General features: G+C 36.2%; 1 protein-coding gene across 23 annotated transcripts in view; it reads left to right on the top strand.

The window, feature by feature from the left end:
- The window catches only part of CDC42BPA (CDC42 binding protein kinase alpha), a 309,118-nt gene that overhangs the window by 198,708 nt on the left and 95,627 nt on the right, over positions 1–14,783 (top strand). For 21 of the 23 annotated variants that reach the window (XR_007411991.1, XM_025430631.3, XM_025430636.3 and 18 more), the window contains one exon: positions 13,627–13,874. Coding sequence is in view for 22 of the 23 variants with exons in the window: in XM_025430631.3 (XP_025286416.1) it covers positions 13,627–13,874 (248 nt within the window). In the remaining variant the exon portion in view is untranslated. The remainder of the gene's footprint in view (positions 1–13,626; positions 13,875–14,783) is intronic. The other 2 variants (XM_025430632.3, XM_025430644.3) reach the window with 1 other exon arrangement.

Below are 14,783 nucleotides of genomic sequence, written 5' to 3' on the forward strand. Positions count from 1 at the left end.
CTTTGTGTCTGTTTTTGTGCCAGTACCAAACTGTCTTGATGAGCACAGCTTTGTAATACAGCTCGAAATCCGGCACTGTAATGCCCCTGGCATTGGTTTTCTTTTTCAATATTCCCTTGGCTATTTGGGATCTTTTATGGTTCCACACAAATCTTAAGATTATTTGTTCCAACTCTGTGAAGAAAGTCCATGGTATTTTGATAGGGATTGCATTAAATGTGTACATTGCCCTGGATGGCACAGACATTTTCCCAATATTTATTCTTTTAATCCATGAGCATGGAACGTTTTTCCATCTCTGTGTCTTCCTCAATTTCTTTCAGAAGTGTTCTGTAGTTTTTAGGGTATAGATCCTTTAACTCTTTGGTTAGGTTTATTCCTAGGTATCTTATGGTTTTGGGTGCAATTGTAAATGGGATTGACTCCTTAATTTCTCTTTCTTCAGTCTCATTTCACTGTATAGAAATGCCACTGATTTATGGACATTGATTTTGTATCTTGCCACATTGCTGAATTGCTGTGAGTTCTAGTAATCTTGGAGTGGAGTCTTTTGGGTTTTCTATATACAGTATCATGTCAGATGAGAAGAGGGAGAGTTTGACTTCTTCTTTGCCAATTTGATTGCCTTTTGTTTCTTTTTATTGTCTGATTGCTGAGGCTAGGACTTCTAGTACTATGTTTACTAACAGTGATGAGAGTGGACATCCCTGTCATGTTCCTGATCATAGGGAAAAGGCTCTCAGTTTTTCCCCATTGATAATTATATTTGCTGTGGGCTTTTACACAGATGGCTTTTAAGATCTTGAGGAATGTTCCCTGTATCCCTACACTCTGAAGAGTTTTGTTTAGGAGTGGTTGCTATATTTTGTCAAATGCTTTCTCTGCATCTATTGAGAGGATAGTGTTTCTTTTTTCTCTTGTTGATGTGATCTATCACATTGATTGTTTTACAAGTGTTGAACCAGCCTTGCATCCAGGGATAAATCCCACTTGGTCATGGTGAGTAATCTTCTTAATCTACTACTATTAGATCCTATTGGCTAGTATCGTGGTGAGAACTTTTGCATCTTGTTCATCAGGGATATTGGTCTATAATTATCCGTTTTGGTGGAGTCTTTGTCTGGTTTAGGAATCAAGGTGATGCTGACCTCATAAAATGAGTTAGAAGTATTCCATCCCTTTCTATCCTTTGGAACAACTTTAGTAGAATAGGTATTATTTCTTCTTTAAATGTTTGATAGAATTCCCCTAGGAAACCATCTGGCCCTGGACTTTTGTGTCTTGGGAGGTGTTTGATGACTGCTTCAATTTCCTTGCTGGTTATTGGCCTGTTCAGGTTTTCTATTTCTTCCTGTTCCAATTTTGGTAATTTGTGATTTTCCAGAAATGCATCTATTTCTTCTAGATTGCCTAATTTGTTGGCATATAGCTGCTCATAACACATTTTAAAAATTGTTTGTATTTCCTGGGTATTGTTTGTGATCTCTCCTCTTTTGTGATTTTATTAACTTGAGTCTTTTTTCTTTTTAAAAAGGCTGGCTAGGGGTTTATCTATCTTATTCTTATAAAGAACCAACTCATGGTTTTGTTGATCTGTTCTACATTTCTTCTGGTCTCTATTTCATTGAGTTCTGCTTGAATCTTTATTATCTCTCTCCTCCTGCTTTGCATAGGTTTTACTTGCTATTCTTTCTCCAATTTAGGTGTGAGGTTAGCTTGTGTATTTGAGTTTTTTTCCAGTTTTTTGAGGGAGGCTTGTATTTCAATGTATTTCCCTCTTAGGACCACTTTTGCTATATCCCAAAAATTTTGAACGGTTGTATCTTCATTTTCATTAGTTTCTATGAATCTTTTTAATTCTTCTCTAAATTTCCTGGTTGACCCATTTATCTTTTAGTAGGATGCTCTTTAACCTCCATGTGTTTGAGTTTCTTCCAAATTTCTTCTTGTGATTGAATTCTAGTTTCAAAGCATTGGTGGTCTGAAGATAGGCAGGGGACAATCCCAATCTTTTGGTATTGGTTGAGACCTGATTTGTGGTCCAGTGTTTGGTCTACTCTGGAGAAAGTTCCATGTGCACTTGAGAAGAATGTGTATTCAGTTGCGTTCAGATGCAAAGTTCTGTATATATCTGTGAAATCCATCTGGTCCATTGTATCACTTAAGGCCCTTGTTTCTTTGGTGATGTTCTGCTTAGAAAATCTGTCATTTGCAGAAAAGGACATGTTGAAGTCTCCTACTATTAGTGTATTATTATCTACGTATCTCTTTACTTTGGTTATTAATTGATTGATGTACTTGGTAGCATAAATATTCATGATTGTTAGGTCTTCTTGTTGGATAGACCCTTTAAGTATGATATAGTGTCCCTTTTCATCTCTTACTACAGTTTTTGGTATAAACTCTAATCTATCTAATATGAGGATTGCTACCCCAGGTTTCTTTTGAGGACCATTTGAATGGTAAATGGTTCTCCATCCCTTCATTTTCAGGTTAGAGGTGTCCTTAGGTCTAAAATGAGTCTCTTGTAGACAGCATATAGATGGGTCTTGCTTTTTTATCCAGTCTGATACCCTGTGTCTTTTCATGGGATCATTTAGCCCATTCACATTCAGAGTCACTATTGAAAGATGAATTTAGTGTTCTTGTAATACTTATTCAGTCCCTGTTTTTGTGGATTATTTCTTTGGGCTTCCTCTTTCTTTTACAGGGTCCCCCTTAATATTTCTTGCAGAGCTGGTTTGGTGGTCACATATTCTTTCAGTTTCTGTGTGTCTTGGAAGCTCTTTATCTCTTTCTATTCTGAATGACAGCCTTGTTGGATAAAGTATTCTTGGCTGCATGTTTTTCTCATTTAGTACCCTGAATATATCATGCCAGCCCTTTCTGGCCTGCCAGGTCTCTGTGGAGAGGGCTGCTGTTAATCTGATATTTCTCCCCATATAAGTTAAGAATCTCTTGTCTCTTGCTGCTTTAAGGATTTTCTCTGGAATCCTTTATCTTTGGAATTTGCAAGTTTCACTATTAAATGTTGAGGTGTTGAACAGTTTTTATTGATTTTTAGGGGGGTCCTCTCTATCTTTTGGATCTGAATGCCTGTTTCCCTCCCCAGATTAGGGAAATTCTCAGCTATTATTTGTTCAAATATACTTTGTGGTCCTTTCTCCCTCTCGGCCTCTTCTGGAACCCCAATTATAAGTAAGTTCTTCCTTCTCAGGCTATCATTTATTTCCCTAAGCCTTTCCTCATGGTCTCTTAATTGTTTTTCTCTTTTTTTCCTCAACTTCCTTCCTTACCATCAACTTGTCTTCTATGTCACTCACTCTCTCTTTCACCTCATTAACCCTAGCAGTTAGGAAATTCAGTTTGGATTGCATCTCATTTAGTCTGGTTTTAATTTCAGCCTGATGAGATCTCAATTCTGCAAAAACAAAGTATCTAGAGTCCTTTATGCTTTTTTTCCAGAGCCACTAGTAGCTTTATAATTGTGCTTCTGAATTGACTTTCTGACATTATGTTGAAATCCATATTCTGTAACTCTGTGGCAGAGAGTACTGTTTCCGGTTCTTTCTTTTGTGATGAATTCTTCCTTCTAGTCATCTTGTCCGGTAAAGAGTGGCTGTACGAGCGGGATGAGTCAAAAATATCAACCACAACCTAAGTAAAATACACCATATATGATTTCAAAGAGGTTAGAGACCAGAAAATGAAAAAGAAGATCAGAACAAAATAAAAGGCCCACTAAGGTGAAAAACAAATTTTAAAACAAAGTAGTAAAAATAAAAGGCCAAAACCCACAAAGAAGAAAAAAGAAAAATTTAAAAAGAAAAAAAAATTAAAAAGCGGGTATGCTGAGGGATGGTGGTGGTGAAGAAGTGATAGTGGAGAGAATGTAGTCTACCTGAGGGGTCCTAGAAGGTGATTCTCTTAGTTCTGAGTGTACTTTGTTCTGTATGTTAGAAGATGCTCAATCCCAAATTTATATAGACCAGCAATACTTATAGAAAACCCCAATATTGACCACCAAAACATAAACAAGATAAAAGAGGGAGGCAGAATGGGAAGGAAGAGAGAATATAATTTCACAGAATGAACCAGCACAGTATTCCACTTGATCCTGGGTGTATGCTGGTCTTGTTTTAGAAGATATTAGCTTCCAACATTGTAAAAGAAAACAAGGCAGAAAAAACAAAAAACATAAAACAAAAACCCGTATCTCGTATAGCTCCCCAAATTAAATTGAATACGTTGAAGGGAATCTAGAAGTGAAAACTATATCTAAGACATGTAATTGTAGTAATATGAAAGTCAAAAAGGAAAAAACTTAAAAATAAAAAGTTGGTAAAATACTGTAGTTAAGGTGGGAAAAGAAAAAGAAATATTGGAAAATTTTAGTGTGATATAAAAACAAGTCATCATAGAAAAAGGAAAAAGTGGGGGGAACCTTCTAGTTCTATATACTATTTTCCCCTCAATTTTCCCTTGGTCCTGGAGCTTTCCAGGGCTGTTTGGTCAAGAAACTTGCTCTTACCTTGTTCTTCCAGCTGGTCTTCTGGGGGAGGGGTCTGCTTTGCTGATTCTCAGATGTGTGTGCCTGGTGAGAGATGCCCCACCCCCTGCCAGGTGCTGGGCTCAGTGGGAGCTGTTTATCCCCATGAGGCCTTTGTTCCCTGGCACAAGGTGAAACAATTGAGGAAGAACAACAATGGTGATGGCCACATCTTCAGCTCTGGAGTTGAGCTCCCTGCGAGTAACTAACTGCAGTTTCCTAGTCCACACTGGCCTAGATGCTCCCGGGGGAGCATGGCACAGGTGCACTGATCTGCACAGCTTGGAGACCCACTGGCAGGAGAGTTCTCGCTGTCCTGTGCCCTCCCTGCTTCTGCTGGTCCCGGGGGAATGCAGGATCCCTGGCTTTGTCTGCTTGGGCACCCTGAGATCCAGGGCCCTGTTCTGCTGGAACCGTGCTCCTGGGGGCCACCTCTCCCAAAGGGAATGGGGCACAGCCACCTCTGCCCAGAGCCGGTCCACCTCACTGACTGGCTTCTCCCAAATGCCTCAGAGGGCTGCGATGCTCCTGCCCTTTACCCATATCGGACTGTGGCTTGTGGTGAGCTTTTCCCCAGGTGCCCCTCCAGGAATCTAGAGGCTTCACTGCCCCTCCTGCGATTCTGCCCAGTTTCCCGGCTAAGCACTTTTCCATCCAGGAAGACTCTAGCATGGAGTTTTAAAGTTCCTGCTTCTCCAGGGCTGGGCTTTCCTGTCCCAGAGGCTTTTGCTTTATCCGGGCTACTCGCGGTTCCCCTCCTCCACTTTATTCTTTTTCATTTATTTAGTTTTTTCCGCCTTCCTACCTTGTTAGAAGCAAAAACTTTTCGTTTTGTAGCATTCCAGCTGTTCTCTCTTTAAATCTCAGGTCAAATTCGTAGGTGTTCAGGATGTTTTGAAAGTTATCTAGGTAAGTTTGTGGGACCAGGTGAGTTGAAGACCCCTACTCTTCTGCCATCTTGCCCCTCCCCTATTACTGCTTTATTTTATTTTTCATTCGTTTTGAGACAATTTGGTTCACTTTCATTTTTCCAGTGAAAGTGTCTTACAAACTGATTTTCAAATCTGTAAGCTCAGGGTTCAGTACTTTATGTAAATTTAATAACCTCCCCAGATACTTGAAAAGAAGGGGATTACCTTTAGATAATAGTCTATATTATTTCACACATTTGCATTTCTCTTGACACTAGTTTTTTGTTAAAAGTTTTCTTCTCTTTTCTGTAGTAAATCTTTTTGCAAAGAATATGCTTATTCTGTTTTACATGCTGTTCTTTCTGCTATATTTTTAAACACTTATTATAAAATAAAATACAAATAAAACCAAAAACAAAGAAAAAAAGAGAAGATACTACTAATATTAGGAATCAAAGAGAAGACATCCCTACATATCTCATGTTCATCAAAAGGTTAATAAAGGAATACTGTGAATAACTTCATACACACAAATTTGATATCCTAGATGAAATGGACTAGTTCCTTAAAAGACACAAGCTGCCAAAGCTGACACAGAAAAAATAAATAATCTAAAAAGTATTCTGTCAAATTGGATCAATAATTAATAACCTTCCGGAAAAGCACCAGGCCCAGGTATGTTCTACAAAATATGAAAGGAAGAAGTCATAGTAATTTTCTACAATCTCTTTCAGAAGTCAGAAGCAGAAAGAATATTTACTAAGTCATTTTATGACCCAGCATTACTCAAATACTAAAACTAGGGAAAAACATTACATGAAAAAAGCCACAGACCAATATGTCTTATAGACATGGATGCAAAAATCCTGAACAAAATATTAATAAATTGTATCCAACAGTGTATAATAAGAATTACACATGATACCATAGTGGTATTTTTACCCCATGTATGCAAGACTGGTTTGGCATTCAAAAATTAGCAAATAAAATGTGTCACATCAATAGACTAAAAAAATCACATGATCATCTCAATACATGCAAATAAAGCACCTGACAGAATCCAACATCTGTTCAAATAAAAAGCTGTCAGTAATGTCTAAACCTGAGAATCTCTAACAGAAAATGAGCTAACATCATACTTGTGAGAAGCTTGACATTTCCCCACTAAGATCAAGAGCATGGTGAAGATGTACTTCTCACCACTGCCTTTTAACATTGTATTGCATATCCTAGCTAATATGCTAATACAAAAAGACAAAATAAGAGGTATACAGATTGTGAAGGAAGATGTGAAACTGTTTAGGGATGACATGAGCATCTACATAGAGAATCAAATAGGATTGACAAAACAACTGGAACTAATAAGCCATTTAGGAAGGTTGAAGGATACAAGGTTTTAATACACAAAAGCCAGTCACTGTCCTTTATGACAGCAGTAAACAAGTGGAATTTGACATTTAAAACTCAATAATATTAATATTAGTACCCACAGAAATAAAATACAAAAGACCTAGAATACAAAAGACGAATAGCCAACACCATACTGAAGGAAGAGAACACAGAAAAGACTGACAGTACTTGACTTGAAGATTTACCATAAGTCTGCAGTAATCATGGCTATGTGGTAGTGGCAAATGAATATACCAATAAGTCATTTTTAACAAAGGAGCGAAGGCAATATAATGGAGCAAAGATTGTGTTTTCATCAAATGGTGCTGAACACCTAGATATCCAAAACTGAATGAATGAATCTAGACATAGAACTTGTACCCTTTATAAAAATTTATTCAAAATGGGTCACAGACCTAAATGTAAAATGTAAAACTATAACATTCCTAGGAGATAACATAGAAGACCTAGATCGCTTTTGGTAGGACAGTGACTTCCTGCATGCAGCACCAATGGCATAATCATGAAATAAAGAATTGATATGCTAGATTTCATTGAAATTAAATATTTTTGCTCTGCAAAAGACATTGTGAAGAGAATGAAAAGATGAAGCACAGACTGCAAAAAATTGTAGACCGATCCAATAAAAGACTGTTGTGCAGAATATGCAAAGAACTTTTAAAACTCAACAGTTAGAAAACAAATGACCCTGAGGTTGCAGGACCAACACACAATAAATAGTTGTGTTTCCGTATGCCAGCAGTGAATAATCCACAGAGGAAATTGTGGGAGCGATTTCAGTTACAATAACAGCTAAAAGAATAGAGTTTCTTGGAGTAAATTTAACCAAGAAGGTTAGAGTTGTGTGATGAAAATTATAAAACATTGCTGAAAGATATTAAAGGAGACAAGTAGACATCCATCCTATGTGTATGGTATCACTTAATATTGTTTAGATGTTGTGTTACCCAAAGTGATGTACAGGTTCATCACAATTCCTAGTAAAATTCCAACAGTCCTTTTTGCAGAAATGGAAAATATGATCCTGAAATTCAAATGGAATTGCAAGTGGCCCCAAGTGACAAACCAAAAGAAAAACAGAATTAGAGGACTCAAACTTTCCAGTTTCAAGACTGACTACAAAGTTACAGTAACAAAAAGATTGTGTACTGATACAAGAATAGAAACACAAGCCACTGGAATAGAGCTAAGAGTTGAGAAAGGATCTCTGGCATCTATGGCCAAGTGATTTTGGACATCATACTAAATCTGTTCAGAGGGGAAGGAACAGTCCCTTCAGCATATGTGCCAGGACAACTGTATTTCTGCATGCAAACAGATTTGGATCCCTGGCCCATGCCATATAAAACAATTTACTCAAAATGGATCAACCTGAATAAAAGAGCTATAACTATAAAACTCTTGAAAGAAAACATTGGGGTAAATATTCATGACCATGGCATGGATTCTTAGGTATAACACTGAAAGCATAAGTAAAAAAAGGTTTTTTTTTTTCATAAATTGAACTTTATCAAAATAAAAGCTTGTGTGCATTGCATCAAAGGACATTTTTAAGGAAATGGAAAAAATTATTTACAAATCAAGTATCTAATAAGAGTTTGAAATCCAGAATATATAAACAAGTCCTACAATTGAACAACACAAGACAAAATGCCCAATCAAAAAATGGGCAAATAACTTGTATAGACATTTCTCTAAAGAGGATATTTTCATAGCTCATAAGCCCACGAAAAGATGTTCAGCATCATTAGTCATTAGGGAAATGAAGTTAAAACCTCAAGATACCACTCCCATACCTACTAGGATAGCTAAAATGAAGGTGGGGAAAGAAACAAATCAAGTGTTTGCAAGGATGTGAAATAGTTTGGTGGTTCCTCAAAAAGGGAAACATAGAGTTACCATATGACCCAGCATTTCAGCTCCTAGGTATGTACCCTGAAGAATTTTAAGCAAGAACTCAAACAGATAATTGTATAAGTGTTCTTTGAAACAGTGTTACAATAGCCAAAAAGTAGAAACAGTTCAAGTGCCCATTAACAGATGGAAAGGCAAAATGTGGTTTTTAAATACGGTGGAATGGGGGATCCCTGGGTGGCTCAGTGGTTTAGCGTGTGCCTTTGGCCCAGGGCACAATCCTGGAGTCCCAGGATCGATTCCTGCGTCGGGCACCCAGCATGGAGCCTGCTTCTCCTTCTGCCTGTGTCTCTGCCTCTCTCTCTCTCTCTCTCTGTCTATCATGAATGAATGAATAAATAAATAAATAAATACATACATACATACAGTGGAATGTCACTCAACTATCATAAGGATACATGCCCCAACGTGGACAAATCTTGAAAACATTATGCTAAGTGACAGGTGCTAGACAAAAAAGAACAAGTATTGTATTATTCTATTTGTATAAAACACCTAGATTAGGCAAATTCATTGAGATAAAAAGTAAACGAGGTTACCAGGGGCCAGGTAGAGTGGATTATGGGAAATTATTCTTGACTGGTTAGAGAATTTCTCTTTGGGATAATGAAAAAGTTTTGGAAATACATAGTGGTCATGGTTGCACAACATTCTGAATGTAATTAATACTTACTGAATTCTACATTTAAAATGGTTAAAATGATAAAACTTTATGATATATATATATATATATATACACACACACACACACTACTTAAAATTAACCATTGAATTGTACACTTTAAATGGGTGAATAGTATGGTATATGAATAATATGTCAGTAAGGCTCTTTAAAAAAACAAACAACTTTTCAATTGTGATCATATGCTACAAGAACTTTTTACCCTGTTGTATTAGTTTGCTGGGCTGCTACAAATTACCAGAAACTGGGTAACCTGAGAAACCTGAGAATTTATTGTCTCAATTATTGCAACTAGATACCTGAAATCAAAGTGTTGGCAGGCTTGGCTTTTGATGGTTTGCATTCCTTGGCTTATGTATCACCTGGATCTCTGCCTTCTTCCTCTGTGCAAGACTGCAAGTCCAAATTTCTTCTTTTTATAAGGATACAGTTTTATTGGAATAGGGCCTACCCTAAAGATCTCCTTTTAAGTCAGTTACCTCTGTAAAGACCCTACTTTTACTTTCTTTTTTCCAGCCTTATTGAGATATAATTGACAAATCATAATTGTATATATTTAAGGTATAAAATGTAATGTTTAAATATCTGTATACATTGTGAAATATATACCACAACAAGGTAATTAACATACTGTCACTTATCTTTTTTTTTTTTTTTGGCTGAGAACAATTAAGATCTACCCTCTTAGAAATTTCATGTATACAATACAGTACTGTTAACTTTAGTCACCCTGCTTTAACCTTAGATCTCCAGAATTTATTCATCCTATTTGAAACTTGTTTTTCACCATTTTCTCATTTCCTCCATACCCCCCCTTGACAACCACCATTCTACCCTCTGCTCCTAAGAGTTTGACTTTTTTAGATTCCACATATAAGGTAGATCATGCAGTATTTGAGACTATTTGAGGTACTAGTGCTTAACATGCTTTAACATGAATTTTGGAAGGACAAAATTCAGCTCTTAACACATGTAATTATTCACTTGAAAGTGTGATACAAGCATTTACGCTCTTTACCTGTCACAAACATGATTTTAATGAGTATAGAAGAATATCCACTTAGTCTAGTTCTCTACTATTGAATATTTATGTTTCACTTTTTCAACACTGTCACTATCATGAGCACTTCTGTGCATTGCATTTTTGGATATTGTTTCTTAAACTAGATATCTAGAAATGAAATTGTCAGATCACTTTAAGGCACTTGATGCAGGCCACAAATTGTTGCAAGTATAAGAGGCATTTCTTGCATTATTAGATTATTAACTGTATTTTTTCTTTGTGAATTACTGCTTTTCGTCATTTGCATTTTTAATTTGCAGGCTACCTGTTTCTCTTAAAATTCATATAAACTCTTTGCATAGTGAAAACTATATTTTCCTTCCATTTTTCCACAACTGTTTATTCACTTATCATTTGCCCTTTAATTTTGGTCTTGTTTCCTTTTCAGATTATAGGAGACTTGTTCTTATTTTCCTTACTGTTTCTTTTATTGCTTCAAAACTTGGCTTGTCCTTTTTTTAGTTTGTTAAGTATGTAATTCTGCCTTCTCCTGGATGTTTCTATTGGGTTTAAAAATATTTAACTCTAGTCAATTATACTTCTATATATTTGTAAATATATTTAAATCTAACTTACTTGGGATTTGTTTTGCTGGATGGGATGTTATGAGAATAATTTTATTCTTTTGTTACTAATTGGTGGTTCCAATTCTGTTAATCACTGCCTTCCTCGGTGACTGAAGACGTCTCATATATTGAATTATTTTGGGATAGAGCTTTACTATACTGAGAGTTTATTAGAGATTTTTATAGTATGTTTTAATATCTGAAAAGAACATTCTTCTCTCTCCCTCTTTATTCCTTTTCCCCCCAGGGTTTTGTTTGGCATTTTTTACAAGTGTATTTTTCTTGTATACAAGGAACACTTGTGTACCATCTCCCATATTTATTTTTTTATATTTACAAGGAGTATAATATGAGAAATATTGAATACATTTACATTTAGTCTTTCAAGTAGTGGATATTTTCGTATATTGTTTCAAGTCTTCTTTTATGTCTTTTATAGACTTGTCCTTTCTTCATATAATTCAAATTACTCACTATTGTTATTCCCCCCTGCATGTATTAGTTTCTAATAATTTTTCTTAGATTGTTTTTGCTATAAACAATGAAATTTTTACCTGTTTTATTACTGCTCATTCCACTACTCAGAAGTATTGTTGATTTCTGTTTATCTTACATGCAGTTGCTTTATTCAGCTTTATCAGTTACAACACTTTTTAGTGGATTTATTTACATTTTGTGGGCAATTTTATGGAAATTATAATGGTTTTATCACCTTTCTGATACTCATTTCTTGTAAGTATTGCACGTTACTTGTTCAGACAATATCTAAAAACTAAGTAAGAAGTAATGGTAGACACCATTTTGGTTATTATTCCTAAATCTCTTGTATGTATTTCTGGTGCTTCACCAGTAGGTATTATTTTGTCTGATAGCTGGAAAATGGGTAAAGGAGAATCACTTTACTGTTTTTTTGTTTTGTTTTGTTTTATTGTGGGATGTGAGGTAGTATTCGGAATGGGTATGGGACTTTATAAAATAGTTTTGGCATAGGTACTTACTGAGATTGTCATCTGGATTTATTTTAATTTAATCTATTAAAGTAATGCAATTTTTGTGTGTTTAATTAATAAGTTTACCAGTATTAAGTTACCTTCAATACCTGCAATAAGACCTTTTCTTTCCTGGTAGTAGATTGTTCTTTCCTATAAAAGGTTTGATTTTATCAGCATTTTATTTGACTTTTTTTACAACCTTATCAACAAGTGACTTGAGGCTATGACTTGTTTTGATGGTATCTTTATTAGGTTTTGATGTCAGGGTAGTTTTTGCTTGAAACTTAAGTGCATGCTGCTACCATTCCAACAGCCAAGCTATACTAAGCAGAACAGCAAACTAAGATTGTTTTTTAGTTGATTACAAAAATGAAAGAGTAGTATAGGTAAGTGGTCAGTGCCACAGATGTGGATTTAGGGTCTCTTTTTTGTAGAGATGTGTAGGGCCAGAATCTGACTTGCTGTGGCTCCTCCCAGTCCCAGCAGAGCTTTGTGTGTCAGGCTGCCACAGAAACTGCTGGACAGTCTGAGTCTTGCATACTACAATGAATACCCCAGAGACGTATCTCCAGAACAATTGATGTCTTTTTTTTTAATTATGTGAAGAAGTGAGGATAGTTTTCTCTCAACTTTAAACCAGCTATTAACAGGTTTTCAGCCCTTAATACTGTTTTCAAAAAAAGGACCACATCCTCCAGAGCATGATTCCTTGTTGTCACTAAACATAAACCCATAGGTGTTTTGGGTTTCAAACTTTTTTTTTTTTTTGATCACCTGGGAAAATAGCATATAGCAAAGTAATAGAAAAATTACAAAGCTCGGGAGGTTCAGTGTAATCTTTGTATGTTTCTGTTCACCATTTAGCCATTGTCTGGAAGGAACTTTGGACTTTGTATATTTCTTGCACCTTATTACTGAGAATATATTTCATCATAATTTCTAAAAAGTTGGCTTTCAACTAAATTTCTTGTCCCTAATGCCCTACATAAATGCCAAGAAACCTATCATTTATTCTAGTGGATGTGAAGATGTTTGATTAAACCTTTGTCTGTTTTCCTGGACCACTGGAAAAGCACTCTCTTTCCTGTTGCACATTCTAGCTCTGTCATTTCCTACCCCGATGTAATCTTCTAAAGACACAAACATCTTTATAATCCTTTATTATTTCCACATCAGAAATAGAATGCAGTTAGATTTTTCTGGTACTCCATATACCAATGATAATTATGTATGAACTAGAAATTAAAATATAAACATATAATTATATAGCCATGAGCAGAAATTACAGATAAATATATAATCTTGGTGTGAAGAAGGCTGTAAAATACAACATGATAAAGGAATACCTACTGAGAAAGAGAGTCGTAGCATATGGCAGACAAAAGATTAATAGCCTTAGTAAAGAAAATATGTTTAGGTGATAATATATAAAAATAATGTTCAGCTATATGAACAGTTCTTTATATTGTAGAAAGAAGTTATTACTTGATATTTTATTATTCTTACAGATGAACCAATTTTTTGTCATTTTTTCTATAGCAGAAACAAATTAGTTACTCCCCAGGACTGTGCAGCATAGAACACCAGCAGGAGATATCCAAACTAAAGACGGATTTGGAAAAGAAAAGTATCTTTTATGAAGAGGAATTGTCTAAAAGAGAAGGAATACATGCAAATGAAATTAAAAATCTGAAGAAAGAACTTCATGATTCAGAAGGCCAGCAACTTGCTCTCAACAAGGAAATTATGATTTTGAAAGACAAATTAGAGAAAAACAGAAGAGAGAGGTAAGAATCAAGTCATTTACTTGTCTCACAAATATTCCTTGAGTGCCTGTTGTATGCTAGAGATTGGAGATTTATGGGTAGTCTCCATCTCCCAGCCCTAGATTGGTAAATAGTAGATTATAATGCAGCCTGATGGGAAAGCAAACAGAATAGTAGGAGCACAAGGAAGATGCAGGAGCACCCGTGCACGAGACACAGAAGGAAACTTTGGTGTGTCTGGGTGTTTTGGACAAAATTATATCTAAGTCAAGACCAAAGAAATAAGAAAATACCTAACTGTGGAAGAGTGTCCAGACAGAAGTAGCAGGATTGTGTTGAGATGGAGAGGATGAGAGGAGCAAGGCTCATTCAGAAGACAAAGGCTCTTCCCTACCGGGGAGTTGTAGAAAGATGAGAGGGTGAGAAGTGAGTCTGCAGAAGGAAGTAGAGGCAAGATCCTGAAGGAGGGCAGAGAGTTTGGACTTCATCTTTTTGCCATTGAAGGCAGGTGACAGGGTGATACACATGGTCATGAAAGATCACCCTTGCTTCTTTGGGGGCGGGGCTGAGGGGAGCAGCTGGCAGGTAGGAAACTGGCTGAGAGAGAAGAGCAGGACTGCAGGTGCTGGCCCTGCAGGTGGAGGGAAGCGTGTGGGCTCAGAAGATCCCAGAGAGCCAGAACCTGGGTGCCATAATGGCCAGATGTGAGAAATTGCTGGTGATGTTCCTGTTTCTGGATTTTAGGCAGCTGAATATATGCTGTTGTCAATCTCAACTTCTATGGAAAGCCAAAATTTATTTAGTTTTGGTACATTCATTCAACATAATTTTTTAGAACCTGTGGTAGGTAAAGCACTGTTCTAGGCCCTGCAAACATAGCAGTGAACAGACAAAAAAATCTCCATCTTTATGGAGCTTTCCTTCAGTTAG

Source organism: Canis lupus, chromosome 7 (genome assembly GCF_003254725.2).
Source record: "Canis lupus dingo isolate Sandy chromosome 7, ASM325472v2, whole genome shotgun sequence".
Taxonomy (NCBI): domain Eukaryota; kingdom Metazoa; phylum Chordata; class Mammalia; order Carnivora; family Canidae; genus Canis; species Canis lupus.